General features: G+C 37.4%; 2 protein-coding genes across 8 annotated transcripts in view; one reads left to right on the forward strand and one right to left on the reverse strand.

Moving 5' to 3' along the window:
• Positions 1 to 623: 623 nt before the first annotated feature.
• LOC107715885 (uncharacterized) lies at positions 624 to 4,168 on the reverse strand. Of its 2 annotated transcripts, none has more exons than XM_016522129.1 (5): positions 4,099 to 4,168; positions 2,633 to 2,844; positions 1,400 to 1,785; positions 1,238 to 1,323; positions 624 to 1,110 (listed from the first exon to the last, which is right to left on the reverse strand). In XM_016522129.1, the coding sequence occupies exons 3-5, from the start codon at positions 1,773 to 1,775 to the stop codon at positions 952 to 954; spliced, it is 621 nt and encodes a 206-aa protein (XP_016377615.1). In that variant the 5' UTR covers positions 1,776 to 1,785; positions 2,633 to 2,844; positions 4,099 to 4,168; the 3' UTR covers positions 624 to 951. The 2 variants fall into 2 exon arrangements, with proteins under 2 accessions (XP_016377615.1, XP_016377616.1); XM_016522130.1 differs by lacking the exon at positions 4,099 to 4,168 and adding an exon at positions 4,041 to 4,059.
• Positions 4,169 to 4,183: 15 nt separating this feature from the next.
• The window catches only part of sec31a (SEC31 homolog A, COPII coat complex component), a 34,129-nt gene continuing 11,460 nt past the window's right edge, over positions 4,184 to 26,852 (forward strand). For 4 of the 6 annotated variants that reach the window (XM_016522123.1, XM_016522124.1, XM_016522125.1 and 1 more), the window contains exons 1-22: positions 4,185 to 4,346; positions 5,080 to 5,159; positions 6,884 to 7,007; positions 7,852 to 8,050; positions 8,172 to 8,267; positions 9,233 to 9,373; positions 10,182 to 10,324; positions 10,404 to 10,503; positions 10,584 to 10,745; positions 10,837 to 10,989; positions 11,068 to 11,298; positions 11,389 to 11,463; positions 11,548 to 11,595; positions 13,250 to 14,083; positions 16,270 to 16,435; positions 16,575 to 16,753; positions 17,089 to 17,215; positions 19,815 to 19,960; positions 20,131 to 20,304; positions 22,987 to 23,154; positions 23,228 to 23,323; positions 26,375 to 26,456. In XM_016522123.1, coding sequence (XP_016377609.1) covers positions 5,081 to 5,159; positions 6,884 to 7,007; positions 7,852 to 8,050; positions 8,172 to 8,267; positions 9,233 to 9,373; positions 10,182 to 10,324; positions 10,404 to 10,503; positions 10,584 to 10,745; positions 10,837 to 10,989; positions 11,068 to 11,298; positions 11,389 to 11,463; positions 11,548 to 11,595; positions 13,250 to 14,083; positions 16,270 to 16,435; positions 16,575 to 16,753; positions 17,089 to 17,215; positions 19,815 to 19,960; positions 20,131 to 20,304; positions 22,987 to 23,154; positions 23,228 to 23,323; positions 26,375 to 26,456 — 3,523 coding nt within the window. In that variant the 5' untranslated portion in view covers positions 4,185 to 4,346; position 5,080. Of the gene's footprint in view, positions 4,347 to 5,079; positions 5,160 to 6,883; positions 7,008 to 7,851; positions 8,051 to 8,171; positions 8,268 to 9,232; positions 9,374 to 10,181; positions 10,325 to 10,403; positions 10,504 to 10,583; positions 10,746 to 10,836; positions 10,990 to 11,067; positions 11,299 to 11,388; positions 11,464 to 11,547; positions 11,596 to 13,249; positions 14,084 to 16,269; positions 16,436 to 16,574; positions 16,754 to 17,088; positions 17,216 to 19,814; positions 19,961 to 20,130; positions 20,305 to 22,986; positions 23,155 to 23,227; positions 23,324 to 26,374; positions 26,457 to 26,852 lie in introns of all 6 variants that reach the window. The other 2 variants (XM_016522127.1, XM_016522128.1) reach the window with 2 other exon arrangements.

The raw sequence follows: 26,852 nt of genomic DNA on the forward strand, positions 1-26,852 counted from the left end.
TGTATTAGTTTAGAAAGTTTAGAACCCTAACCTGGGATGACCTGAGGGTGACATTTTCGGCAAATTTTTATTTTTTTATTTTTAAATAAACAATTCCTTCAAAATCCAGTAGAGGTGTTATTGAAGCTTCAGCTCAGTTTATCACGAATCAGGCACCGTTCTCTTATATGACTCTAAGTTGCAATTTGACCCCAGCAATAAACAAATAATTAAACAGCGTACTTCTTCATCAACACAAATTATTCAAAACAGAAGTTTGAGAAAATACTTCATTGTTTTGAATTAGTGAAATGTAGTTTGAAATAGTTGTAGATGTAGTAATCATAGCTTGCACGTCACATCGTAGGAAATCAACAGTTTCTCATAATTAGATCAGCCCATAGAAGTTTCTCTCTCTTTTAAATGTATTAATGAAATTGAAAGGTTATCATAAACCTGGTTTCTGATGCGAGTATAAAGCGTACAGTTATGTGAAAAAATATCAATTGTGATAAAATGAAGGGGTCTGAATACTTTCTGAAAACACCATATTTAATATCTTCTAACACAATTTTATGTACAGTATAACTTTTGAAAGTTTTTTTCCCCTTAGATATAAAACAGATCTATAGAAACCGAGACAGTTGTTTTGGGGTTGAAGGTTTATCCATAACCTTGGCGTTGCAAGTGCCATGCTCTACTAGTTAAGCTACGGGAATATACAAATACATAAATACATACATGAATACACATTTTAACTGAAACAATTTTGTTGCATTATCTTGAGAAAAATGATTATGATGATTATTAACATGATTATGAGTGATTTATATAAGTAATAGCATGAACATAATTTTGAATAATAATGTGTGACCTCAGCAGTTCTTTTGTTAAAGATATTCCTAAACTAACAGGAAACACGATTAAGCATCAAAATGTCTTTTTGTTTACGTTGTGCTTCATCATATAACATCATGTCAGAAATAAGTCAGTATCTAACAGGTCTCGGTCTGAATCACAAATCTGAGCGCTGTCCTCCTCTGAAGCGTGATGAATCGGGACAGGAACATCACGCTCCTCTTTGATTTCTTTCTTGATTTCGTCCTGGTTGATGAGACTGAAACTGATGATCTAGAAAATGCAGAACCGTAAATATGTCAGCTCTAAATCCCCCACACATTTTGACCAGTGCATTTCCATTACAGCTGATTCTGATTGCTAATCAAGTCAATAGTTATTGATTCAGGAGCTCTGTCACCTGTCCGTAGCTTCCCAAAGATGCTGCTTCAGTTATGTGGCCGTAGAGATTGTGGCGGGCTATGAAACTACTGAGCCAATCTCGACCTACAGGAATTTAAAAAATCAAGTTAGCAACACTGTCAGCTGAATTACTGAATTAAAGTGTCACCACAAAACCTACCTGCTAACCTCTGCTCTCCCCAGTTGTTGGGGACGGGAATGTTGTTCTTCTGTGCAAATTCAAAAGCGATTTCTCTGCATCTCTTTGGCGTGAGGCCGTGCACGCCTTCAGCCAGAATCCGGATGTTTTCTGCGAGCTCCTCTTCTAACTCCTCAGACAAGATCCTCCTGGCTTCAGCCGTTCCTCTGTAGCCGACGGTCTTCTCTCTTTTTTCTTCTGCCTTCTTCATGTAGCGCTGCAGGGTGGACCTGCCGATCTTTCTTTCTTTTGCCACTGTTCTGATAGATTTCCCGCGCTTCACTTCGACGAACGCTTTCTCCAGCTCCTCATAGGTCACTGATCCCCAGTCCGTTTTACGAATATAGTTCCGTGGCATGATCGCTTTCCTGTGATGTTTGACAACAGCACAAGCTGTAAAGAATTACACACTCACACTCACACTCACACTCACACGCACACGCACACTCACACTCACACTCACACACTCTCACACACACACACACACACACACACACACACACAGACATATATATGTATATCTTTTGAAATGAAATAATACTTTTATTCAGCAAGGATGCATTAAATTGCTTAAAATTGACAGTAAATAAATTAATATTGCTACAAAAGATTTCAAATATATACAGTTCTTTTGAATTTTCTAGATGGAGAATCCTAACTGTATCACTGTTTTCACAAAAATACTAAGCAACACAAACTTTTTTTTCAACATTAATAATAATAATAATAATAAATATTTCTTAAGCAGCAAATCAGCATAGAGTGATTTCTGAAGGATCATGTGACACTGAAGACTGGAGTAATGATGCTGAAAATTCAGCTTTGATCACAGATTTAATAAACATGTTACAATATATTCACATAAAAAGCAGTTATTTTAAATTGTAATAATATTTCACAATATTGCTGTTTTTACTGTATTTTTCATCCAATGAATGCAGCCTTGGTGAACATAAGAGTCTTATGCATCAAAACATTAAAATATCTTAATAGAAAATGCTTCTATTTTGAATTTTTTTCTTATTTAATACATTTTTATTACATAAATTAAAATACTGTCTTCATATATTCATTTTAAGTCATAACCTTTGTTTAATATTTTTTCAAACTATGGTGCTAGACTTCTGCACTGTATGATTTTAGAGCTGAACAAATTTGCTTTGACATGAAAAAGAATTTTTTTTTCAAGTAAAACAAATATGAAAACAATCTTACCACTTTTCTCTTGTGTTTCTCTCATTTACAGACAGCTGGATATGCTGTGCACGTCCTCCTGATTGTTTGGTCACATGACAAATCAATGCTCAGATGCACAGGTGTCTGAACTTACCCACCGGCTCATCTTCCCCGACTCAACCCCTACTTTCTACTTATCACCAGTGAATAAACTGATGCAGTCTGGCAGTTTCTGGTCCAGGATTTGTACTCTGAAAGAAGAAACGATTTTGTTTTAGTCTCTGAAGGTATAATATATCATATGTACTCGACATAGAAATGGTACACAACCAAGGAGAAATCTCAAAATACGTTATTTACATAATGTCAAGTCATGCTACTGGAGCACTAAACAATTCTGTCAAGTTCTAAATATCTTCAAATATAACACATTCTCTTTTGATATAGAAAGTGTCTTTAGTCCTCCTCATATGTTGTCAGGGAGGATTTTCTACAAGTGCAACAAATGCTTTTTCACAGAAACGGCTTGCATCCTCTCAAGGTACCTTGAGGTATAGTCATATTATATTAATTTAGTTTCTCCACTGGATGAACTCCACTGCTAAATGCGGCCTGATTACTTTAATAGCATTACGCAGACAACAATATAATTAAAATTGTGTGCGGTGGTTTCTCAACAAGTGGACAGGGGCCCACTATAGAGGGCCTCAGTAAGTCCTAGAAATAATTTAAAATGAATACATTCGGTTTTATTAAAGCAATCTCAATTACAATGTTTAAACAAAAAACACAAAAGCTGTACAGCAATAAACTAACATCATATTTTTGAGTTAATTCATTTTTAAATATGAGCTTCAGATGGGAGGGCTTTCGAATATTGTCCTGGACTCAAAAAAAGAGAATCACTGCTCTAATAATCCACACCAATCCAGTCCATCAATTAACTTTTTATTTTTGGGTGAACTGTTCCTTTAATTATAGCTACACCTAAAGCTAAACACTCTTGAACGAGTCTTTCTGAAGGCACTGAAGTAGTTACAAAAGCAACTTATTCAAACCCGTTCCGCTTATCGTTCAACAGCAATTCCACTTCTACCTTTACTATCGTTTCATACAAATGCTTTTTATGCTAGTTCTTTGCATACGCTCACTTCTGCATTGCGCTACAACAACAACAAATAAATAAATAAATTATATTCAGACACCTATAAAGCACCGCGAGTATCGTTCAAATATCCACGGTTAATAAATATGCTAATCACTCAGTACTATGGCGCTAGCATTTAATACCACCACTGTACCATGGTACTGATATTATAATAACACTGACTGTAAAGAAATATGCGCTGCGTCCACAGTGAATATGATTTCGTGCCATAAAAATTACGCGCGCAAATATTCTTTGAAATCGCTAACCCGATATTTAAAGCTGATAAACATCACTAACTGAGATTTGACAAGCGCAAACACACACAGGTGCCACAAAAACCAAAACACACACTTACCCGACAGCACACAGCTCTTCCGCCGGAAGAATCATTCGCCTGAGGGGGAGGGAGTCGCTGCCGGAAGTCGTCACGTCGGTGGGCGGGGCTTGTTGTGCCACGTTGATGGACAGCAGTGGGGACGTGGAGCTCCGTCCGTCTGCAGACAAACCTCACACAAACCCACGGATCTCCTAAAGTTATCCTGCTAATTCACTCTAGCGCTCGCCTTTGTGCGTGGATGAGTCTGTGTGTGACCGCAAGAGAAGGTAAACACTTTAAAACTAGCACAGTCCCTCTGTGGATCGCTGCATTAGCCTCTCTGCTACATTATAATCTGTTTAAATGCTACATTATAATCTGTTTAAATGCACATTACGTGTACAGATTTCACATTTCATTCACTAAAACATGTCTGTTGCGAACATCTAGTCTCGTCTTGTGTATAACATTGCTTCATTATGAATTTCTCATTTAAGTTATCCTAAACACTCACTGTCCAATATCTTGCAAACTGTATTATGTCTTAAATTATTTAGCACCAAGATATTATTTATTGTTTGCAATGAAGGTCCCAGCTGCTGTTACACTATTGTTACAATTCGTTCTGTTTTTATTGTCATAAGAATAATATTTGAGGGTGTCCTTGTTACAGTGCAATTACACATTTAAGTACCGAGTAATATTAATTAACTACATGTACTTGATTAGGGTTTGGCTTACGGCTACTTGCATGTAATTATGCATAATTTATTGTTATTATAATAGTAAGTACATGTAACAAGGACACCTTAAAATAAAGTGTTACCGAATAGTTAATGTATAATTGCATTATATTTAGGAGATGTCAGTTGGTAGATCTTTCCATTGAGTTATACGATCTACTAAACAGAACAAAACTTTATTAACTTGACGTACCTAAACAGTTTGCACATTGACTGTCAATGTGACATTTACTAAATAATCATAGCATGGTCAATGCATACCGTTTTTTAATCACAGGATGAAGCTAAAAGAAATTAACCGAACAGCTATGCAGGCCTGGAGTCCAGCGCAACAGCACCCCATCTATCTGGCAGCAGGTAACTCACTGAATTCATTTCCAATCTCTTGCTATTTCACTTGCACTAACTAATCAGAGAAAGTGAACACCAGGGTTTTTAACAGATTAGTAGTTAATGAACAGTCGGATATGAATTTGAAAATATGATTAATAATGAATAATCTGTCATTTATTATAAAACGGAGAGTTCCGGTGCTTGATTCTGATTGGCTGAGGGTTCGAAGCTGTTGTAAAATACTCTATAAACACACACCTTTGTTTACTTCTGTGTGTTGCTCGGCAACCACTTTGTTGCAACCACAACTGTTTCTGAGGAACTACATTGTTTGGTGGAAGAATACTGTTTTTATTAATATCATTACACTTTATTTGCTCTGTTTTATTTTGTGAAACCTTACTACGTATATGGGATAACCGTTTTATTTTCTCCGCTTCGCGTCGTGCCTTAGCTGTTATAAATTCACTGTAAACCACGGCTTCTTGGGGCTTATTGCTTTAGTATAATGCTTTCATGTTTATTAATAGTGAAAGTTAACTTTTTCGTTTGAACATTTTTATGATACTGCTCTTGTGTAGAGTAAAACTTGCTCACAAGTTATATTGACGACTGTTGTTGTTTTGTTTTGTTTTTGTGGTCAGTTCTTTTCAATGAGTTTGTCGAACCGCTTCGCAAATCCGTCTAAATGATTCATTAGTGAATCAGTTTGAATTTCATTCTTAAAAATCCCTTAACAGTAATCACAAGCAACTGGAAAAGTCATTGGTCGAAAATCTGGGGAAAAGTCTTAATTATAGACCTTAGTCAGGTTAGACGCCATACTGACACGGATGAAAACAAGGCTGACTTAAGGCCCGTTCACACCAAGCACGATAACTATAAAGATAACGATAAAGATATAGTTCTAAAAATCATTCTCAATATAAAAAAATAGCATAGTTCACACCACAGCTATAACGATAACGATACAGAGGAACGATATCGATGTGATCACTTTCAAAACGATTTTTTTTCCAGCTGATGAACGATAAAACACTGACAGCCAATCAGAATCCATCCTGCTATAACGAGCTGGAGAATTTAAAGCGACAGACGCAATAATCAGACGATATCGTTCTCTGGTGTGGACGCTAATATCGTTATCTTTATAGTTATCTTTATAGTTATCGTTCTTGGTGTGAACGGGGCTTAAAATGAAGATATCAGATATAGATCACTAAGATGTAAAGGCCCGTTCACACCAAGCACGATAACTATAAAGATAACGATAAAGATATAGTTCTAAAAATCATTCTCAATATAAAAAAATAGCATAGTTCACACCACAGCTATAACGATAACGATACAGAGGAACGATATCGATGTGATCACTTTCAAAACGATTTTTTTTCCAGCTGATGAACGATAAAACACTGACAGCCAATCAGAATCCATCCTGCTGTAACGAGCTCAATTTAAAGCAGTAGACGCATGTGCGCTTAGAATAAACAGACGATATCGTTCGCTGGGCGTATAACCACGGCTTCTTGGGGCTTAATGCTTTAATTTATAGACTGTCAATTTAACAACTTACTTCCAAACTGTTTTATGGAGGTTTTTTTTGTTCAGAAAGATAGACAGCCCACTGAAATCACTGTACATCCGCCCCTCACAGCCTCATTTTCGATCCTGTCAAATATTAAATATGGCGTTACCCTGACTAAGGTCTGTTTGGTCTAATGCGTCTCATTGGTGAATGTGTTCAGGTACGTCGGCCCAGCAGCTCGATGCCACCTTCAGCACCAGTGCATCTCTGGAGATCTTCGAGCTGGATCTGGCTGATCCCACTTTAGCCATGAAGTCCTGCGGTTCTTTCTCCTCTCCGCACAGGTACTGCGTGTTGCTCGCTTCATCTGCTAGTGATTTACAGTTCTGTCGTCCGAGTGACCACCAAACAAGTGTCACCATTGAAAACAGTGGAGTATGTCTTTTATAGTGCTTTTTGATAAGTGTCGGACCTCATTCACTTTCGTCGTATGCACCTCTGAGTTTCTGTGAAATGTTTTGTTTTACATGGAAGTAGAGATGTAGCGTTCATTTTTTCCACGTTTTGTTATGTTGCTGCCTTATGTTAAACTGCTTTAAATTACTTTTCCCCACATCAATCTACACTCCATACACCATAATGGTAAAGCGAAAACAGAATTGTCACAACTTCGTAAATTTATTAAAAATAAAAAACTGAAATAAGTACATTGTATAAGTATTCATACCCTTAACTAAATATTTAGCTGAAGCACCTTTACAGTCTCAAGTCTTTTTTTTGCTGTTAGACCTTTTATTAAGACATGTGTGCCTTTCCAAATCATACCCATTCAATTGAATTTGCCACAGGTTAACTTCACTTGACGTGTAGTAACATTTACAAGCAATATGAATGCTCCTGAGCTAAATTTCAACTGTCCCAGATAAGGGTATGAGTACTTATGCAATGGAATCATTTAAGTTTTTTATTTTTAATAAATTTGCAGAGATGTTAAAAAAACAGTTTTTTGCTTTACCATTATGGTGTATGGAGTGTAGATTGATGTGGAGAAAAAGTCATTTAAAGCAGTTTAACATAAGGCAGCAACATAACAAAATGTGAAAAAAATGAAGGGGTATGAATACTTTCGCAAGGCACTGTAAGTGTTAATTTTGAATCCCAGTAGTAACCTTTCTGTTCTGTCTGTAGATACCACAAACTAGTCTGGGGTCCACATGGCATTGAAGACCAGAGTTTGCCATCAGGTGTCCTCATCGCTGGAGGAGAGAACGGCAACATCATCCTCTATGACGCCTCCAAAATCATTGCTGGAGACAGTGAAGTGATCATTTCCCAGAGCGAGAAACATACGGGACCAGTAAGAGCTCTCGACGTCAACTCGTCTCAGGTAATTACCCAAACCACGTTCTTATTCCATGGTCAGTTTGTGCAAGAATTATTATTTGTCCATGTCAGTTAAGTGGAGTTATGATCAGTGTACATGACTCTCTCTCTTTTTTTTTCTTTAGACAAACCTTGTGGCCTCTGGGGGAAATGAGTCAGAAATCTACATTTGGGATTTGAACAACTTAAGCTCCCCAATGACGCCAGGACCCAAAACACAGGTACCGATCTCATGTGCACTCAAGAAGGAGGTCTCGTTTTGCTCTTGATTTCTGATCAATGTTTTTACGAATGTCATTAGTAGGGTTTTCATGGGAATGCACAAGATGAATTAAAATATTTTAAAATAAGCTGAAACTTCACTAAAAATCAAGATGTTTCTTATTTGAATTCACACCTTTAAACTTCTTGTGAGTAAAAAATATTTCCATAAATCCTTATCCAGTAAATTATGAACGACTGTAAAAGTCACATAAATTCATTGGTTAAAGGCTGTCCACTTCCAGAATAAAAATTTACTCACCCCCATGTCATCCAAGATTTTAAGTTCTTCAGTCACAAAGAAATGAAGTTTTTTGAGGAAAACATTCCAGGACTTTTCTCCATAAAGTGGACTTCAATGGTGGCCAACGATTTGAACGTCAAAATGCAGTTTCCCTAGATAAGATATGGAATGTTTTCCTCAAAAAACTTCATTTCTTTGGGACTGAAGAAAGAAAGACATGAACATCTTGGATGACATGGGGGTGAGTAAATTATCAGGAAATTTTTATTCTGGAAGTGGACTTAATCTTTAAAAAGAGTGGGATCACTGAAGAACATTTAGTTCTTAAAACTTCTGGAATTCTGAAGCTTATTTTATTTTCAATTATAATTTATTTGGTTACTTATTTTAATCAATGGACACTAGTTTATGTAAATTAAAGAGCAAAGAAAAAAGAAAAAAAGCAGATGTACCACGGGAAACCTATTAGTTTACATGGGGGACTTTGAACATTGTTGTGGACAATGGGGGTCTTTGGAGGAAAAAGGTTGAGAGCAGATTTTTGCCTGGTGGATGGAAAAACTGCCCCAAAAATCCCATAGACTTTAAAAAGGAGCCCATATATCTAGGGAGGGATTGACTTGAGACTGTCCTGGGACAGTAAGCAACCTTGTCTAATGCTGACTTTGTTGTTGCTTTTAGCCCCTAGAGGACATCAGCTGTGTTGCGTGGAACAAACAGGTGCAGCACATCCTGGCCTCGGCCAGTCCTAGCGGAAAAGCTTCGGTCTGGGATCTGAGAAAGAACGACCTGATCATCAAAGTCAGCGACCACAGCAACAGGGTTTGTGCAGTTATTCCTTTTTGCCTTGATTTTATTAAACGTTTGTTAATAATAACGGTTAAAGAGGTCATATGATACGATTTCAAGTTTTCCTTTCTCTTTGGAGTGTTACAAGCTCTTGGTGCATAAAGAAGATCTGAAAAGTTGCAAAGACTAAAGTCTCAAATCCAAAGAGATATTCTTTATAAAAGTTAAGAGTTAACCACGCCTACCTAAACAGTATGTGGAAAATAATGTGTTTTTTGAACCTTAAACCGCATAAAACGCATTGCATTACACCAAATACACAAAATAATGTTCTTTTTAGGAACGTCATATGACCCCTTTAATTTTAATAATGCATAAAAGTTTGGTGTATTTTACTAATGACATAGGATCATGTTATTACTAGGGATGTCGAATTAATGTGTAAAATTAATTATCTAGTTATGAAAAATAATGCATCAAAAATTATTCATGCTTGTAATGCACTCGCCCCAGACCTGTGGACGTTATCTTACATTTCATACAATTGATTGTTGGCACAGTATTGTCTGATTTAGCTCAATTTTCAACTATAAAGCCGCAGCATTTTGATGCTTTTCTCATTTAGCACAAATTTGATGTGTGATTAATTTGCAATTAATTTACACCAATCGCCATTGTGTAATTAATTAGATTATAACTTTTAATCGCTTGACAGCCCTACTTATTACTATAGTACTGCTAAGATATGCTTGTGTATTGAAGTAGTATTTTGTTGATATTACTGTCTGATGTTAGTGTTCATGATGCATGTTATTTTGATGGAGTTTGTGTTGTGGTTCAGATGCATTGCTCTGGTCTGGCCTGGAACCCAGAGGTGGCCACTCAGCTGGTCCTGGCGTCTGAAGATGACCGAATGCCTGTCATCCAAATGTGGGACCTGCGCTTTGCCACCTCCCCTCTCAAAGTGCTGGAGAGCCACACAAGGTAGACATAAACATCAGCAGATGCTCTTACCCTCCTTGAGTCTTTCTGTGTCCTCATCGGTCTGTATGTGTGCTTTCAGAGGTGTTTTGGCCATAGCCTGGAGTGAAGCAGATCCAGAGCTGCTCCTGAGCTGTGGGAAAGATAACCGGATCCTGTGCTGGAACCCCAACACGGCTGAGGTGAGAGCTTAGTCCTTTGAAGAACAGTGAGGTGCCACCAAAAGATTATGGGGTGTAACATGTGATGTCTTCTCAATCAGGTCCTGTATGAGCTGCCCACCAGTACTCAGTGGTGTTTTGACATCCAGTGGTGTCCCAGAAACCCAGCTGTGCTGTCTGCTGCTGCCTTTGATGGCCATATCAGCATCTACTCCATCATGGGAGGAAGCAATGACAACGCCATTACTTTACAGGCCGAACAGGTACAACTGAACTCTCAATAAAAGCTAACTTTCTCATAAGCTTGAACACTGATCTGCTCACAGTTGCTCCTGATGTTCATTGGCTCAACAGTTAAGTAGTTCATTTGGAAATATGGATCCTTTTGGTACGGGCAAGATGCTGCCGCCTTTACAGCTGCCTCAGACCGCCCCGTCCCAGAGCACCGTCACACCTCTCAAGAAACCCCCCAAATGGATCCGCAGACCAGTTGGAGCGTCTTTCGCTGTCAGTGGCCACAGATCTAATAGACACCTTAAAAATGGTGTGCTTGTTTCTAATCCGCTTTTGTCTTTTTGTGAGCAGTTTGGTGGAAAACTGGTCACTTTGGACAACATCAAGCCAGCGGCCCAGCAGCCCCAGCAGACTGCTGCCCATGTGGTTCATATCAGTCAGGTTGTGACAGAAACAGATTTCCTTGATAGATCGAACCATCTTCAGGCGACACTCACTGCAGGAAATTTCCTTGAGTACTGCCAAACCAAGACTGAAGCTGCTCAGAGTGAATTTGAGGAGACCGTCTGGTCTTTTCTGAAGGTGGGCACTAGAATAGTTTATAAGCTGCCGTACTTGTATTACTTAATCAAATTTTTACCGAAGTTGTAACCAATAGATTTATGTGCTCAGGTGAACTTTGAAGAAGATGCACGAGGGAAATATTTGGACCTTTTGGGATACAAGAAGGAAGAGCTTGCTTTAAAGGTATTTTTGTGTGCACAGTGTTTGTAGTGTGAATAGCTGCATCTGCTTCTTTGTGTCTTGATTAGTTTTGCTTGTGGTTTTCAGATTGCATCAGCGTTAGAAAGGAACTGCAAATCTGATGAGGCCGATGTGGTAAGTGCACCGGTCATTGTGTCTTAGCTAACGGTTAAACCTTTCTATTTTGGACTCGTTCAGGCAACCTCTGCATTCAGTTTGAGCCTATTTGACTTTTTGAGAACCAAGTAAAAAGATGCTCGTGCTTTAATTCATTACACAAAACAAGACAGCAGCAACACAATGTTGTTTTTCTCCTCCTCATGTGCTTCCCTCTAAGCAAGGGGAAGTGAAAAGGAACTTTTTTTTTTTTTCGAGGAGAAGATACTTGCATAAATAAAACTTTCAGCAGCTCAATTCTTTTTCTAATTGATAAGCCAAACAAAGTGGAAAAAATAGTTGTAATAACAATTACCTCAAAATCAACCCTTGAATTCTTTAACTGAAATCTTTTAGTGCATGATTGGCAAATTTCTGGCAAATGCATTTTTTTTATTCTAAAACACTAGTAGAAACCTAGTAACGTGTGAACAACATTTTGTGACTCGGCAAACTAATAAAAGCTTGCAACCTGCTTAGTTGCTTAGTAGCCAACCAGTCAGAACTGGTAATGTTTAGCCGACCCTTGCCGTTTTTATATGCTCTCTTAAGAATTACATAAATTAAATTCAGTCATGACAACTTTCGGGATTAAATTATAAAATCTTTATTAATGTAAATAGAATGTGCATAGGTTTGGTCTTGGCGGACTAGATCAAGTAGACTTGCTTCTACTAAATGCTCAGATCATAAAATGAAAGGAAAACATGCTGCTGCCCGTAGCAGATCTAGGCAGGTGGTGCTGGGGAGGTAGTGGGCTAACATGAGGACATGCATAGAGCGCAGCATTCATTGAATATGTCCTGGTTATATAGGTAAACAGTAATGAGTATGTGAATCCGATTGGCTGGGATCATTGAATTGAATGAACCAATTAGAACGCGAGTAGAGTTTCATGGCTGAACTATTCATGACGTATGCAACTAACATTAAAGGAGCATTCAGTAGTTTGGTGCTAATAAATACCTTAATAAATAAATTCGAGAGTCATCTGAATGGTGTTCACTGACATGAGATGAAGACCGTACTCATTATAGTTTTCTTTAAAAAGTGTTTGAAAATGTTGAAATAATGTGACCTGGTAAACATAAAAGAGAATCCTCACGCTCATTGGCTGCCGCCTCTGTAGATAGTGTTGTTGTTTTTTTATTAGACAGTGCACCATAATTATTATTGTATCAGTGGAGACGACGGGAGAATCAATATGTACAGCTGAAGAAGCAGAAATTATCTGAAGACAGAAAGGCCGTCTTCAGTGACCTGATAATGCTACTGAAAGAACTACTGAATGCACCTTTAACAACACTATATCTGTGTCTCATTTCGAAGGCTGCTCGCAATTGTCGGCTGAATATATCATTGAGGCTGGCTTGTTTCAGAAAAGCAGTAATTTACAGTAATTGCCGCAGGCACAGATGAGTTTAAGCACACACAATTTCTATGGACAATGCAACGGTCGTAATATGACAAAAACATTCATATAGGAATCTGTAAACCAGTGGCAAGAGGTTGCCAAAAGTCATAGACTTCATTGGCATTTCATATAAGCGTCACTTCTTCAATGTAATAATCTCGTTTGCTTAATTTTTCACCGCTTGCATTCCATCTTATCCTGACTGTGGTGTGTGTGAAGCTTTCACTCATATCTTCTTCCATACCTCACCATGATGCCGCTCCTGTTCCCGTGTCAAACCCTGTGCCTGACCGTGTTTCTAAGCATGAACCAGTCCTTGAAACTGAACCCATTGCTGTGTCGGCTCAGCCTCAGCTCGAGCCAGAATATCCAAGTCCTCCAAACCTCGAGTCTGTGAACGAACCTTTGCTTGAGCCCACAATTGTCCCCAGTGCCAGAACCCAGAAACCTCAGTCACAGCCCTCAGTGGACTTCACTCCACCAGTAGATCTCACCTACTCCTTTGAACAGACACCTGTATCCACACCCACATCACAGGTTGATTCTTCTGGTCAAATGATGGTCACACTCTTTGAACCTCAGCATCTGGGATCTTCAGATCTGCTGTTACCTCCTCAATCTGCTGCTGCGTTGGTGCCACAAGAGTCTCTTCCTTCATGTGCACAAACAGTTGAGTTTCAGCAATCTGTGCCAGGCAATCACCAAGCATCTGGTGCAGTGCATTCTGGACCAGTGCTGCCAGCTGAACCTCTTGAGTCTACTGTTGATTTACAACAGCCAGCATTTGATGTGATGCCACCATGTAGTAGCTCTCAGCCGCTGGCCGCTCTTGGCCTTTCTCCAGATATCTTGCCTCAAGAAGCCATGAGCTTGCAAACTCCAGTTGACTCCCAACCACCTGCACCAAAATTTGATTTGATGACGCAGCATCCTGTTTCTGAGACTGATCTTCTGAGTACCAGTGATTGCCGGCCTGTGCTACATGTCGAAGAGGTTTCTGGTTGTGGTGACCCAAATAAATCCAGGGCAAAAGAGGCAGCGACACTGGAGGAGGTACCTTGCTCCTGCTAGAGCCTCCTGTTGCTGCATCCCTGTGTGATAGAATTACCTCTTAACCGTGCAAAATATAATTGGAATTGAATTCATTAAACTTGACAAGGCAGAGGGAGAAAAATATAGAGGGAGAAATAAACTACTCTCTGAAATCTCACACAGGAATGCTGGAATGGTAGCTTTTTTTGTGGTAGATTTTTGAGTGTTGCAACTAACTTCAACCAAGCCTTGAAATGTAGGAGGTGTAGTCTTGTGGTAAAATGCATGCACTTTTTCTACCACCTTAGGAATTGTGGTGTACATAACATAGAATTTGACCAAAACAGCTGGTAGTTGACTAACAAATGTGACCCACTCTGGCAAAATGAGTCGAAATGTGAACGGGCTAATTTCGAGCTACGGGCAAAAAAAGCGAAAAACGTCAATTTTGCTCGAATTTGAGGTTTTCACAAAAATGAGTATGTTAAACCCTTGTCTAGCGATCCCAGTGCTCCAAACAGTGATTAAACATCTAATAATCATCTAATCTTCATTTGTTTGTTTTCTGAGAGGAGTACCGCTTCTCCGCTCGCTTCTCGCGCTGCCTCTCATCCGAAGCGCACACATAAAGATAACAGACACCGACGGTGCTCTATCCCGATACACATATACACAGATTTACAGTAGGCTAAATATATTTAAGTAGTCACGCAAACACAATCTGTTTTAACTTAAGTGAACGTTTGGATGTGAAACATCGGATATATAACATTATATTAGATATTAGTCATTATATTAGTCTTAATATAGGCCGTCTGTCTCATTAATGTTAATCAAACAATAAAAGAGAAGAGGGAATCACTCGCTGCTTGATTGAACTGCTTTTGTAGTTTTAATAATCAATTTATTTGTAATGAACACTTAAGTGATTTTTACATTTTACTATTTGTTTTTCTTACTTGAGTGCTTTTGTTTAGATGTAAAACACCATACACTTGTTTCTTTCTTATATTTGTTCTTTTTTGCATCGGTTCGTATTTACAACAAATTTAAAATAAAAAACAGCTATATTGTGATTATTAATCTAGTAATGATTATTAAGAAAAGAAGTGGGGGGAAAGATGTAATGTTGCTGGGTGATTTTGCTTTGGAATCTTCAGAAAACTTTAAATCAGTTTTTCTCTGAGTTTACTTTGCTGACTCCATCGACTTCACACAGGTGTAGCTCAGTCATTTTTCATCCGATTCCAACAAATTTTTCATTCTTTTAATAGAGAATGTAAAAATAAAAATAACTAAGTTTTGAAAATGTGCTCATTGTGACTCATTTTGCCAGCATAGGTCACAAATGTAGCCATTTGGGCATTGCAAGATCGTTATTTTTTCTGTTGATATCTTGTTGCTTCACATAGGTGGTTGTTAGCTTAATACATTTTTGTTTTTACCGTAACACGTTGTTTTTACCGTAACACATAAGAAAGGAATGGGGTTGTAGAAGATTGTATGATTGTAGAAGTCGGTTCATTTTTTAGTTATTTTTAATTGAACTCTTTAATTCTTAATCATATTGTTGTAACTCGATCTTCCGGTGGAGCAACAGTCTCTGGTGATGCGTTTAAGCAGTTTGGAAACATGGCGAAATGGAAAATAAATGCACTTCTATGCATCTCAGAGACAGAGATTTGCTTACAGTTTTACAAGACATGAACATCATGCATTTTATTAATAGTTTGAACACCAGTATAGAGGCATTTTAGTTGTGTTTCTGAGAAATTATGGATACAAATGAGAACATTTCACAACTGAAGCAAGAAGAAATATAATGGCAACAAAGAGGCCTATTTGAATTGAATATTTTGTGTTCTGGGTTGGGATGCATATGAATAGCGATTTAAAAAGGTAGTAAAAAAAAAAAAAGGCATTAAAGCAATTTAGTCTGATCTTAATCCAAGTACTTTCTTACTCTGATTATTGTTGTACTTATTGTTTTTGAGTGTTTGCAACTTGGAGTTGAACTTTGAACTTGTATTGTTCAAAACATTTTGTTTTTGCTTTTATTTTTTAGTGTTTGTTTTGTTTTTTGCTTTTAAAATGACATTCAGCATTTTTTGAATTGTGTGGAATATCAAGTGGTTGAAATTAACCAGGAAGAGGAAGCAATGCTCATGTTTTTCACTGTCATTTACATATATATTTTTCTTATCAAGGTTGAGAAGAAAAGCACTTTTGAGGAAGAAGAGCCGCCTGCCGCTGAGACATCGGACCTAGACGAGATTCCTTTTGAAGATGAAGAACCTGCTGCTGAGGAGACGTCCAACACAGACATTACTCCAGCTCCTACTTCAGACACCGTTAACCTCAAAGTTAGCCAGGGCAAGTTTCCTTTCGAATGTTCATCACATAACCTTCACTGATATAACGAACGTTGATGGAGCAAATACAATTGGGGGTCAAGTTCATCTAAAGGAAGTTACATTTATACTAATGACTTCATGCTTGCTTTTTCTTTCAGACGTTGATGGGCTGATCACCCAGGCACTGCTGACTGGCGATTACGAAGCTGCTGTTAACCTCTGTCTGCATGATAACCGAATGGCTGACGGCATCATCCTGGCTATTGCTGGCGGTCCCGAGCTTCTGGCAAAGACTCAGAAGAAATACTTCAGCAAAACTCAAAGCAAAATCTCTAAGGTGAGGTCATGTAGCATCACAGTAGACATGCTTCTAATACTGTGTCTTCTGTTATGGGAGTTATTATAAATGAGAGATCTGTCCTTCTCTTATATGTGACCCCTGGACCACAAAACCAGTCATAAGGGTCAATTTTTCAAAATTGAGATTTATAAACCATCTGAAAGCTGAATAAATAAGCTTTCCATTGTTTTTTTTTTAATTTGGACCCGACTAAGAACCAAACCCGTTTCTTTTTTTATAGGTATAGATATAATTTGTAGTTGGTGTGTTGAAATGTCTGAATTGCATGTCTTGACATTTACTCTAGTAGCTCTGATCTCAATGTATTTTAGCTCATTAGTGCTGTGGTGATGAAGGACTGGTTGGACATTTTGGAGACATGTGACCTGCAGAACTGGAAGGAAGCTCTGGCTGCAGTAATGACTTATGCAAAGCCAGAGGAGTTCTCCTCACTCTGTGGTGAGTCGAGTGTACAGAATCTCTTCTGCAGGCTACACTAACATCTTAATTAATACTGGAGGAAAACTGAATATTTTAATGTTCTCAGTGATAAGGACTCCCCGATGGCCGGGGGCCAGTGTTAAAGAGAAGTGAACATAAACAGTTCAGAAAGACATCAAATGCAAGTAAACAGTGGTTTACAGAACAAAATGTTGCTCTGTCTTTAAATAAATTCAGTTATAATTAATGGATAAAAATCTTATGGATAAATCAACCTCATCTAATGCGCTAACCTATATAGGGAGCCCTATTTCTTGCAAATTACTGTAATATTAAAGGTTACAATTAACAACTGAGCCCAAACTATTAAATTTAGTTTTTATTTATTTATTTAGATATAATACTCAACACTTAAGTAAAAATTGTATGCAAACATGTAAATTGGACATAAGGCAGTTTTTACATCAACATATATACATATTTCAATATACATATTGAAATGTAATCATTTACGCAATGGCTGTCACTGTCACCTGTTTTCATGACAGATTAATTTAAACATATATTAAATAATTAAGACATCACTAACAGCTTAAGTAAAATATAATGAATATGTAGGCTAATATAGTGGATATATTTAGCAAATTGCTCCTCTCTACTGAACAAACCAGCTGTGGACACTGATGACTTGCCTGAGGGAAATGTAATGCTATGTGACATTTTGTTTGCAAACACGTTTTTCCGTGGTTAAAACACTGACTGAGCGATTACATGAGGCATGAGATGTTCATTCACATTTATTTCATGCTATAACTAGTAGTAAAGAGAAACACTCCACATCAAAAACTTGCCAAAATGGCATTTATCATTTGAATTTCCTGAAAAAATGGACACAGTTAAAAAGATGAGGCTTTGTTTCTTATAGAAAGTAACAATATATAAAACTGGAAGTTATACATTAAGTTCCGCACGTGCAGTGGTTAAAACAATGCTGTATTTGTTCAGTACACATGTATCGAATCAAATTTTCGGTTTAAATACCTGTACTGTTACACCCCTATAATATATATTTTTGCTTACTGCATTGCCCAGCCCTGTTTTTGATTACTCCATTTCAATATTTTCAAGGGTAGTTATGTGCATGGATTAGGGCTGGGCGACATGGCAAAAAATTTACATCTCGGTCTTTTTTTTTTTTTTTTTTGACCAATTCTCAATTTTGTTTGATTTTAACTAGTCAACTTGAAAATGTAACTACACCATGATTCAAGTAACTTTTTCTTTAACCCTCTAGTTAAAGAAAATTCTATTCCAAGTGCAGCACACATGAAGTTGTCAACATGATGTAAATGTTAAACAAATCACTTGTTATATATCTTTGCAGAAAAGATGCATGAACTACATCTCGTACAAACTTGACTTTATACATATGTTCAGAAATAATACGAGGAAAATGCTTTTAAAAAAAACTCAAAAGTCAAGATAATTAAAATTCAAAATGACTGAAGGTATAACACCAGTAGACTATTATTAACTATAAATGTTCTTTAAAAACAACAGCAGCTTTCAGCCTGTCACCATGATGCAAACATGAAATATTGGTAAGTTTTTTGTAAACATAGACACGTTTGACTGTTGAGCTCGCATCTCTTGCAGAGTCTCATGCATGAAACGGCAGTCTAAAAATGTGGTGCTCACGTTAAAAGAAGTTTATTCCTATCTTCTTGTATGTTTTTCCTATTCCACTGCTCGCGTCGCATCTCTGTCAACACAAAAGCGCATTCTGTGTGATATGAGCGTGTCACGCCACATTCACACTGGGTGTCAGCGTTAACGCTTGATGGAGGGCGTTTCTGAAGCTTGGTGCTGACGCGACCGTTACAGTGACAACAGCCAATCACATTAGTTTTCTGGTGTTGCATGAACGCGATTGGCTAGCGTCTGCGCTAGGTTATTTGCATAAGGCGATCTGATTGGCTGACGCCTGCGTTGGCGCTTGATAAGTTGAAAAGTTTTCAACTTCTGCTGCGAGCAACGGACCCAACGCGAGCTTTTAGCCTGTCACCATGATGCAAGCATGAAATATCAAACATACAATAGCAGTTAGCCTACAGGTTTCTTATTTGCTTGTGCTGCTTTTCCATTGTTTTTCTATGTGAACATGGACGTGTTTGACTGTTGCGCTCGTGTCTCTTGCAGCATCTCATGCATGAAACGGCATTTTAAAAACGCAGCGCTCAAGTTAAAAGAAGTTCGACTCCCATATTCTTGCATTTTTTCCTATTCCACTGCCACGTCGCATCTGTCAGCACAAAAGCGCATTCTGTGTAAATAGCGCCTAGCGATATATTCTACTTGTGGTCCTTCACAGAGCGCATCACACGTGAGCGGTTAATCACGTGCGCCGACATAGGGTTGGATCGTTCTTTTCTCTTTACTGTTATGATTGGCATATTGTCGAAGTGCCTAATTCTAACGTTTGGTAATATTTCTATTCAAAATCGCGATTCCTTGATTTCTAAAAAATAAAATCGTGGCAAAACATGAAATTCGAATTCATCGATAAAATCTGAAAAATCGGCCAGCCCTAGCATGAATGTTTGGTTCTCTCCTGCAGGTCTGCTGGGCTCCAGGCTGGAGGCTGCTGAGGACACGGCACTGCAGGCTCAGGCCTGTCTCTGCTACATCTGCGCAGGCACGGTAGAGCAGCTGGTTGCCTACTGGGCCAAAGCTCAGGACTCCTGCAGCCCGCTGGCACTGCAGGTGAGGCTCCAGAAACCCACTGGCCCAAGACTGCAGTCCATCGTGTTTCCAGCAAGACCTGTTTTTATTGAACTTGATTGTGATTTGGTGTTTTTATACGTGTGTGTGAACACAATATGAGCATTGAAGTATGAACTAATGGATTGTTGTAACTGTGTTGTTGTTTGTAGGAGCTGGTTGAGAAGGTGGTGGTCCTGCAGAGAGCTGTGCTGAGAGCTCAGGGTGGTGTTTCTCCTGATATGGGTGCACTGCTGGCAGAGAAGATGAATCAGTACGCCAGTCTGCTGGCATCACAGGGCAGCTTACAGACGGCCATATCCTACCTGCCCACCAACACTCAACAGGTGACCGTCAGAAATTGTGCCTTAAGTTGGTAGATGGTCACACAAGAGAAAGTTTACCACATGGTGAACTGCTATTGCTTTTACAAAAATTATGTGTTGAATTTTTTCCTATATCAAATTATAATAGTGGCGAGCACTAAAAACAGGTTTAAACATGGTCTAAAATGTGCACATGTGACTGCACTTTTAGGGTAAATACTAATGCCTCCTGATGCATCCTGGATAACAAGGCAATGAGCGTCTTGTGTAAAATGCAGTAATTGCTCTAAAACAAGGATTTCAGCCTTTGCTGGTTTGGGTCAGTGTTGTTATTATTAATTAAAACTACAACTAAAATTATTAGAAAATAGTTTTTTGTTCATTTAAATAAGCTGAAATAAAATTAGGGCTGCCCTCGACTACGGATTTTTCTGGTCGACTAGTAGTCGTTCATTTGAAGCATTAGTCGACTAATCGCACGTTTATTAATAAACCATTTATATCATTATTATGAGACTTTAGCTGCCTACGTAGCCTAATAAGCGCTCAATTGCACGAATAAAGCTTCCCACAGCGCACCGGCAGAAGCTATGATTATGAATGAGTCAGGGAAAAACAGTAAGGAGGCTGCATTAACATTTTAATAATTCACTGATAAACTAGTGCTTTCTTTGTTTTCGTTTTAAGAGATGAAGTCGGTGACACTGACTCGTCATCTCCGCAGTGTGTGCATGTTTCATACGGATTACATAATCGGAGAATAATTGTTTTCCATTTGAATTGGTTTATTTAAAAGTAGACATTTCACTCTCAATAGATATAGATATATTTTTAATGTCTGTAAGGCAAAGATATACTCGGAGTTTCGCGCTCGAGTTCACAGAGACCGAGACGGCAGAAAGCGCATCATGTTTGCTTTCATTATTTATCAAAAGTGCGATTTGTTGTTATTGTGAGTGCACACAAATAAACATAGAGTCTTTACAGATTCAAAAGATGTATTACTCTTATCTGTATGACCAAAAATTACAGAGTATTTTGGGAGCAAGTGAGCGCACTGGCACCTCCATCTGTCCTGCAGTGAGCACACACTTCACACTCCACACAGGAGTTGCTGCTACTTACATATTTCAGATGATAAGCCATATTTGAGGTCGATGTTGGGGGGCAGCCCTAAATAAAATATAAATATTAGATGAAAAATGTTTATGAAGTGCTGCCTTGGTAACTAACTGAAATCAAGTAAGTTTAAGCTGAAGTACTAAAATTACTAAAGCTAGAACTGAAGTAAAAATAAAAATCTAAGTTGTATAGCTAAAAAAATATATAAAGTAAAAATAAAAATATAAAATTTAAACTAAAATTAAAATGTATATTAAAATATAAAAATAAAAGCTAATTTAAAGTATTTATAAATACTAGAGTAGCATATCAGTATTACAAAAATAACACTGCATTGACTAAATATTCAAAATCTATTACAAAGATTTTATTAACAATTATAAAATTAAGCAATCTTACTTGATGTGAATGCACTTTTATGAGGTTTATTAAGTTTTCTAAAGAATTAATTTTTTGAGAGTAATTTTGTGACGTTTGTCTCACAAGTTATGAGAGATTCGTAAATATTTTGGACCTGAAAATGTTTAAATGGTAAAATCCAAATAAAAGTGCATTTCCTAAGTTTATTTTTTAAATAAAATAAAACATTAAAAAAAAGTATTAAGTATTAATAATTAGCTATTAATTATAAATAATTAGTTAATAATTAAAAATAGGCCAGCTGCAAAGGGATTTGAGTACTCTGCATGCATTTTGCTATATTAATGTTACTAATCTATTAAGTTATTGTTCACTTTAATAACAATGATAATAAGAATTCCTGAAAATTGTATTTAAATCAAACATTGAAAGGAGTCTCACAAACAAAACCTCTCATGCACTGTTTGCACTACACAAACACACAAATCTCTGTTTGTTGCTATTTGCAATTTTGGTACCGCTTTATATTAGGTGGCCTTAACTACTATGTGCTTACATGTAAATTAATAATTTGAAACAATGCACTTATTGTGTACGTACATGTTTTTACATTGTACTTAAATAAAAAAAAAGTACCTGCATATAATTACATCTGTAATTAATTTCTGTAATTACATTTATAATGACACTGTCCTCTTTTTAGACCTAAAAAATAAGTCCGGCCGGGATTTCTAAATCACCTGAAATGTCCGGGATTCGGCTTTTGCTTTCTACAGTCGCCATTCATTCTGTGCGTTTTTATAATCATAAATTACATTTGACTGAAATGCTTGTAACATTGAAGCATTTGGCATTCTACCCATGATAAACTGTGGTAGATATTAGTTTTGTGAAGGATTGCCACTGGTAAGATGCCTTTTAGCTCTGTTTATGATCAATCTGCATAATAGTGACTGTAAAATATGTATTTTAGCTATGGAAATGACATATTTTGAGTTTGGATATGATATAACCCTCCTTAAAACCACACACAAACCCAACCATCAAACCTGTCCCTAACCTTACCCCTATCCCACCTCTATAGCAGCAGAAGTGTACTGCAATATAATATGAACACGGTAACTACATATGAACGCAAGAACATAGTAGTTAAGGACACCTAATGTAAAGTGGGACCGCATTGTATAGTTGTTTATACTGATGATTTGTATTTGTCTGTAGGTTGCTGTGCATCAGTTGCGTGATCGTCTGAGCAGAGCTCTGGGTCAGCAGCAGCAGTCTGGAGTGAGGCAGACGCTTCCCGCCGCTGTACCAGTGCAGACATACACACAACCTCAACCTCCACAGGTCCCCGCGCAGCCCGCCGCACACACTCAGTATTACCCACAGGTACGAGACACGCTCACACCCGGCGAGGAAAGCACCAGCGGCCGATACCAGCGTGTGTTTGTGTTGTGTTCAGGGTAGATCCGCCTCTACTGTCACGTCCTGGAGTAACCAAACCCCTACAGCTCTGCCCAGTGTCCCTCGCCCGCTCGTGCCTGCCGCTGACCCGCAGGTACAGACCCACAGAGCCGAGACTGACACACAGCGCATGAGCAAAACCTGCTGGGTCCATAAACTACTCATTTAATATGCTCTGGCATTTAATACCTATCTCTAGTGGGCTTTGCTCCGTATTTGGGTCTGAACAGCAATGTATCTTTTCTAGTTTACTCCAGTGACTTACATTATAAGTGCGTTTAACTCTAGACACATATTTGTTTGCTTTTCTAAACTGAGAAACAAGATTCACACCTGCAAACTCGTCTCTATATATACACACACTGCTGTTCAAAAGTTTGGGATCAGTAAGATTTTTAGTTTTTTTTTTTAAAGAAGTCTCTTCTGCTCATCAAAAATAAATGGCAAAAACAGTAATGTTGTGAAATATTATTACAATGTAAAATAATGGGTTTCTATTTTTATATACTTTAAAATGTAATGTATTGCTGTGATCAAAGCTGAAATTTCAACATCATTACTTCAGTCTTCAGAAATCATTCTGAAATCATGCTGAAATCAAAATCATTGATTTATTATCAATTTTGGAAACAGTTGTTCTGCTTAATATTTTTTTTTTATAACTTGATACTTTTTCTTTGATGAATAAAAAGTTCAGCATTTATTCAAAATATAAATCTTTCCTAACAATGTAAGTCTTTACTATCACTTACATTTAATACATCCTTGCTGAATAAAAGTATTAATTTCATTCAAATTAAAAGAAAGAAAATAATTTACTGTCCCCAAACTTTGGAACACTAGTGTATATTATTGTCACAAAAGATTTCTATTTTAAATAAATGCTGTTCAACTTTCTATTCATCAAAAAATCCTGAAAACAGTATCACAGGTTATAAAAAAATATTAAGCTGCACAACTGTTTCCAGCACTGATCATAAATCAGCATATTATTATGATTTCTGAAGGATCATGTGACACTGAAGACTGGAGTAATGATGCTGAAAATACAGCTTTGATCACAGAAATAAATTACATTTTAAAGTATATTAAAATAGGAAACCGTTATTTTAAATTGCATTAATATTTCACAATATTGCTTTTTTTCCCTGTATTTTTAATCAAATAAATCATGGTGTTCTGTGCTTTAGAGTTGGAGTTGTTTCCAAACCACGTTACTTTCTAAAAAAAAAAACATGTAGTTGTATTCTAATATCAGAATTGGCTGATTTCAATAAATTCCAGTAAGTTTTTGAAGAATTTAAAGAGTATTAATAAGTATTATTTGTATTATTGAGCTTCTTTTTCATCAGTCCAGAGTTTGCAGGTGTGGAGGTTTCTGATTTTCTGTGGCTTCTCTTCATTCATACATTAATGCAGATGTTTGTGCTGTCTCACAAATAACCAATTTCTTTCATATCCTATGTTTTTATGTTATAACATCTAATATTTTCACCTACCGTATTTTCCGGAAAATTAGTCGCAGCAAACTTGCATTTAAGAGGGGAAAAAAATACACAAGTCGCATCAGTGTATAAAGCACATTTTTTTTATTACATTAAGAAATAATGTAAAATACCGGTAAACATCTACAAACATTATAAGCAGTATAAAAATATATCTTTCCTGTTCTGTTCTGAATACTGTCTTTAAAGTTTAAAGGTTTGTTATGGAGTGAGGGAAAGTCAAATGCAGCTATAAAACAAATATAAATATTGGCATTCATTATATTATCATTTTAAACTCCAGACTGTCCTGCATGCTTGTCTTTTGTCCTAAACTGTTCACTGCATTTCATTAGCAGTTTTTCCCCCAAGCCAGGACAACAATTTGACAGTCCTTCACATTTATTTACGTGATTATTGTAGATATGCTGAAGCGTGTGCTGTAGCTGTTTAGTTTTGTACTTCATAAGTCGTAGTCAGATGTCAGAGTATACTGTGTTGACTAAGTCGGTGGCTCGTAACGTTACACTTCTGACATGTTTAACATCTGTGTATCAGAAGCAACATATAAAACATGCCATTCATTCATAACAAAAGGCACTAGTTGTTTGGGTTCTTTATGTAAATGCTATAGGTGATGAGTGATATTTAGCTGGCAGATGCACTGTAATGTAAAGGGTGACATAGTATATGCTTTTTTTGATATATTGTAATATGTTGTATGTACACTATTGCTCAAAAGTTTGGGGTCTGTACTATTTTTATTCAGCCAGAAATAAACTGTCAGAAGTGGCAGTAAAGACATTTATAATGTTACAAAAGATTTCTTTTTGAAATTTTCCATCAAGGAATCCTAAAAAAGAATCCAATGTATCACCGTTTCCACAAAAATATTGGGCAGCACAACTGTTTTCAACATTGATAATAATCAGAAATGTTTCTTGAGTAGCATATTAGAATGATTTCTGAAGGATCATGTGACACTGAATGTAAAATTCATTTTATAAAACGGAGAGTTCCGGTGCTTGATTCTGATTGGCTGAGCCACGTTCGAAGCTGTTGTAAAATACTCTATAATCATACACCTTTGTTTACTTCTGTGTGTTGCTCGGCAACCACTTTGTTGGAACCACAACTGTTTCTGAGGAACTACATTGTTTGGTGGAAGAATACTGTTTTTATTAATATCATTACACTTTATTTGCTCTGTTTTATTCTGTGAAACCTTACTACGTATATGGAATAACCGTTTTATAAAAGCAATAAGCCCCGTGAAGCTGTGGTTTACAGTGCATTTATAACCGCTAAGGGTCGTTGTTAGCACAACGCGAAGCAAAGGCTTCTTGGGGCTTATTGCTTTATTTGATTCACAGATATAAATAACATTTTAAAATAGATTCGCATAGAAACCAGCTATTTTACATTGTAACAATATTTCGCGATATTATGTTTTTACTGTGTTTTTAATCAAATACATGCAGGCTTGGTGAGCAAAAGAGACTTCTTTAAAACATGAAAAAAATCTTAGCCACCCCAAAGGTTTGAGTGATATTGTAGTATAAAAAGACGTAGTTTTGCGCATCTCTAGTGTTGGTGGCAGGCTGGATCACGCTGTGTTCTCCTCATCAGTCTAAACAGGTTTCTGTCTCGTCTGTCCTCAGGTGGAGTCCTCCGCTCCAGTCTTTGGCCTTCAGTCTCCAGTGAGCGCCTCCGCTCCCTTCATGTTCTCCCAGCAGTACCAGAGTAAGTGTACCGTCACAGAAATCACGACTGTGTTCCTCATCCTTACCACTAAACCTTAGACAAAGCTTTGTTTTCTCACTACATGAGCTTAAAGTAGGGTTGTGACGGTGAGGAAATTTTCCCAACTGGTTAATCGACGCGTGACAACACCAGTAATACCGGTATCACCGTGGGGGCGTTCCCTCTTTTCCTCGCTTTCCTTCGCTTTTAAATAGCTTGTGAAAGCTACGTGCGCATTTTACTTTCACTTTCAAATAGCGGCAATTCGGCGTAAAGCAATTGTTAGTTTTTAGTTTGTTTGAATTTCCCTCTTTTCCTTCGCTTTTAAATAGATTAAAAGCACCGTGCGCGTTTTACTTTCACTTTCGAATTAGCGGCAGTTCGTGTCAATTGCTT

The sequence above is a fragment of the Sinocyclocheilus rhinocerous genome, unplaced genomic scaffold, assembly GCF_001515625.1.
Source record: "Sinocyclocheilus rhinocerous isolate Xijiao unplaced genomic scaffold, SAMN03320098_v1.1 scaffold178, whole genome shotgun sequence".
NCBI classification, from domain to species: domain Eukaryota; kingdom Metazoa; phylum Chordata; class Actinopteri; order Cypriniformes; family Cyprinidae; genus Sinocyclocheilus; species Sinocyclocheilus rhinocerous.

What these genes read in the sequence shown, in the direction of transcription:
- LOC107715885 (XM_016522129.1), bottom strand. Translation starts at nt 1,775, where the DNA reads ATGCCACGGAACTATATTCGTAAAACGGACTGGGGATCAGTGACCTAT. An exon ending in GGGAGAGCAGAGGTTAGCAG is followed by an intron (nt 1,324 to 1,399) that starts GTAGGTTTTGTG and finishes AAATTCCTGTAG; the next exon opens with GTCGAGATTGGCTCAGTAGT. An exon ending in CTTTGGGAAGCTACGGACAG is followed by an intron (nt 1,111 to 1,237) that starts GTGACAGAGCTC and finishes TGCATTTTCTAG; the next exon opens with ATCATCAGTTTCAGTCTCAT.